Consider the following 3,358-nt stretch of genomic DNA (forward strand, 5'->3'; position numbering starts at 1 on the left):
GTACCAACACTCAATTTATTTTATTTATAAACTGTTATTAAATAATAAATAGATACTAAATAACAGGTTACCATTATCTAAATGGCTACCTAAAATGGGACTATCATATTTTAAATTTTTTTTTAACAATAATAAATTACGTCTCCCTGTTTTATTGGTTCGGAAACAAGGAATCAGAAACTGTCACGTGATTGTAATGTAAACAAGTTGAAAAAAATTATTTTCCTTTAATATTCAGTGACATGGAGGATGGATATTTTTGGCATTGAGAGGAAAGGAAGGGCACCGCGTGGTTTATCTATTCCCATCCATTTCCAAGAAGAAGGAAAACCAGCGCAGAGGAGATTGGAGATACCATAGAGATGCGGTCTCAGGTGTTCTCGCTCTCAGCCAACACCAGCTTTCTGCGCCAAGCTCTTCCACTTCTCGTTAAACCCTACAAAACCATTCTCTCGCCCACTGCTCTCACTTCCGCATCTGCTTCACAATCCCTCCTTTGCAATATTCCACTTCTTACACCCATCAACCTATTCCCTTCCAGTTCTCTTCGCAACTTCACCTCACGAGCCACCCATGTCAACGACGCTGGCTCCGTCGACTTGCCTCTTATTCAGTCCATGCACAACAAGGTATTCTTTCCCACTCATAATTAACAAGATATTTGGTCCATACACAACAATATTTTCTTATACATCTTTTATTAAATTTCATTTTCCCCAACAGATAAAGGAACAACTCAATGCAGAATCTGTCACCGTGAAGGATGCTTATGGCGATGGTCGGCATGTTAGGTGAAATTTTTTTTCAACCCATGAATTGAAATTGTGTCTTAGAATTTAATTTAGTCTGTTAATAATAGATTTTTTGGAAGGGATTAGATATGCTCTAAAACATAGAAACTGAAATGCAACAAAGTGCTTTACGAGCCTCAAAAGGCAATAAACTAGTAAACCTCCCTAACCCCTATCAGAAATGCAAACTCTTAAAATAGACCATGAGCTGAACACCAGAGAAAGTCCACAGACTGGATAACACAACATATATTGTTGCAAACAAAAATCCCTTAAGAAGTATGCACTTTGCTCCTCTCACTCACACCCCAGAATGGTCTTGACTATTGAGCTGTACTCCCAGGCCTATTGGCGGATACCTCCATTTTCATGACTAAACTACACAAATACAACTATACAACTATACAAGCAACCTATCACGAGTTGGGTAAGGTTCAAATTTAAATACAACTATACAAGCAACCTTGGACCGGTCAACATCAGAATACCTAACAATTTGAGTTTTTCTTTTATCTTTGTGAACAAGGTTTTGCCAAAAGCATTCTTAATGTATGTTTGGATCCACATGTCCGCATTCCTATGGTCTTAACAGGGAAAGTTTAAAAGTTTATAAAGGCAGTGTGAAAATGAGTCACAAAGAGATAACATAGCATACCACCTAACTGTAAGGATCTCCCAAGGTCTAAATACAACTCTCCTTGGTTAGGTAAAAGTTTAATACTTGGATCCATTGGTGTCTATTAGCTTAGCTTTTAACATTCCCGTTGTTCTAAAATATCTCGAGCATGTTTTCTCTGTGATATGACCAAAACACCTTGGACTGAACAACTTTAATACCAAGGAAGTATTGCAATTGACCAGGTTCTTTTATCTGGAAATGTTAAGCAAGACATTGTTTTAGATCTTTATCATTATTTGTGATAACACTTAAGATTAATAATAGAGAAAATGTACTTTAGAGGGCTTGAATACATCTATGATCTCATATTTATAGTTATAGAATTTTGATACCATGAGAAGAGGACAAATCAAAGGCCTGAACTAGAAACCTAGATACAAAACTAGGTACAACTCATGGGTACAACAGGTATTAGTTTCCAATACAACTACTTTCTACCCAAATTTAATATTTATTTTAACAATAACAATGTCATTCACATATGTGTGGAACCAAATACACATGGGGAAGATTGTATGCAAGGGAATGAGGATGTATGTTTTTGCTATATACGGCTCTATTTTGAGGAGTATGAAGACATCAAGTTTGATGAAGCATATCATGGATGCCATGAACGATTGGAATTGGCAAGACAAGTAGTCTCTATGAAACACACATATGGATATATCTAATTATGTTTTTATTTCATTAGAAAATGTTTGCTAGATAGGAAACGACTCTAGTTGATTTTTAACTAACCAAATTGAAGTATATTTAGAATTTAGAATAATCATTAATAAAAGAACTACTGAATACTGCACCTTCTTTGGTGGAAACCTTGTGACTTGGAGGAGCAAAAAATAGTAGTAGCCAAATCAAGTGTTGAAGTAGAATTTCAAGCAATGGCCTAAGAAATATCTCAAACTTTAATGACTGAATATTATATTGGAAGACCTAAAGATAAATTGGGAGGAACATATGAGGTTATATTATGATAATAAATTTGCAATTAGTATATAAATCATAATCTGGTGCAGCTCAATAGAACTAAATGTATTGAGGTAGCAAAAAATAGTAGTAGCCAAATCAAGTGTTGAAGTAGAATTTCAAGCAATGGCCCAAGAAATATCTCAAACTTTTATGACTGAATATTATATTGGAAGAGCTAAAGATAAAATGGGATGAACATATGAAGTTATATTATGATAATAAATTTGCGATAGTATAACTCATAACCCGGTGCAGCTTAATAGAACTAATGTATTGAGGTAGTCAAACACTTTATCAAGGAAAAGTTAGATAGTGGCTTGATTAACACTTCATGTGTGTCCACTCAAAATCATCTTATAGACATGAACTGCATTTCATTTGAAAGAATTATATCCAAGTTAAGAATGAAGAACACTTACTCACAAACTTGGGAGAGTGTCAAAATTATGCTGCTCATTGTGTATTTTGGGAAGTTTTATATGGAGTATATGAAATAGTAAAAGAGATGAGGGAAATCTCCCTTATGTGTCTTTGTACACACATAGGATAATGTATTTATAATAATAAGAGTGTGGGCTAAGCCCAAATACAAATGAACATGTAAATGAAATAAACACAATATCTAACACNCCCCCTCAAGCTGGAGCATATAAATCATATGTTCCAAGCTTGTTACNAAGATANTCAATTCTAGNTCCTCGCAAGGACTTAGTGAATATGTCTGCCAACTGATTGCTCGAGTTAACAAACTCAGTCTTGATATCTCCAGATATGATTTTTTCTCTAATAAAATGGCAATCAACTTCAATGTGTTTGGTTCTCTCATGGAAGACAGGGTTAGAGCTAATATGAAGAGCAGCTTGATTATCACATATAAGTGTCATGTGAGTGATATCTCCAAATTTCAATTCACTCAGTA

At 34.8% G+C, this 3,358-nt stretch overlaps 1 protein-coding gene across 1 annotated transcript in view; it reads left to right on the forward strand.

Annotated features, from left to right (window-relative positions):
• The first annotated feature begins 251 nt into the window (after positions 1–251).
• LOC106769966 (protein BOLA4, chloroplastic/mitochondrial) overlaps positions 252–3,358 on the forward strand; it is an 8,271-nt gene continuing 5,164 nt past the window's right edge. The window contains exons 1-2 of the mRNA XM_014655784.2: positions 252–629; positions 724–791. Coding sequence (XP_014511270.1) covers positions 363–629; positions 724–791 — 335 coding nt within the window. The 5' untranslated portion in view covers positions 252–362. The remainder of the gene's footprint in view (positions 630–723; positions 792–3,358) is intronic.

The sequence above is a fragment of the Vigna radiata genome, chromosome 8 (genome assembly GCF_000741045.1).
Source record: "Vigna radiata var. radiata cultivar VC1973A chromosome 8, Vradiata_ver6, whole genome shotgun sequence".
Classification (NCBI taxonomy): Eukaryota; Viridiplantae; Streptophyta; class Magnoliopsida; order Fabales; family Fabaceae; genus Vigna; species Vigna radiata.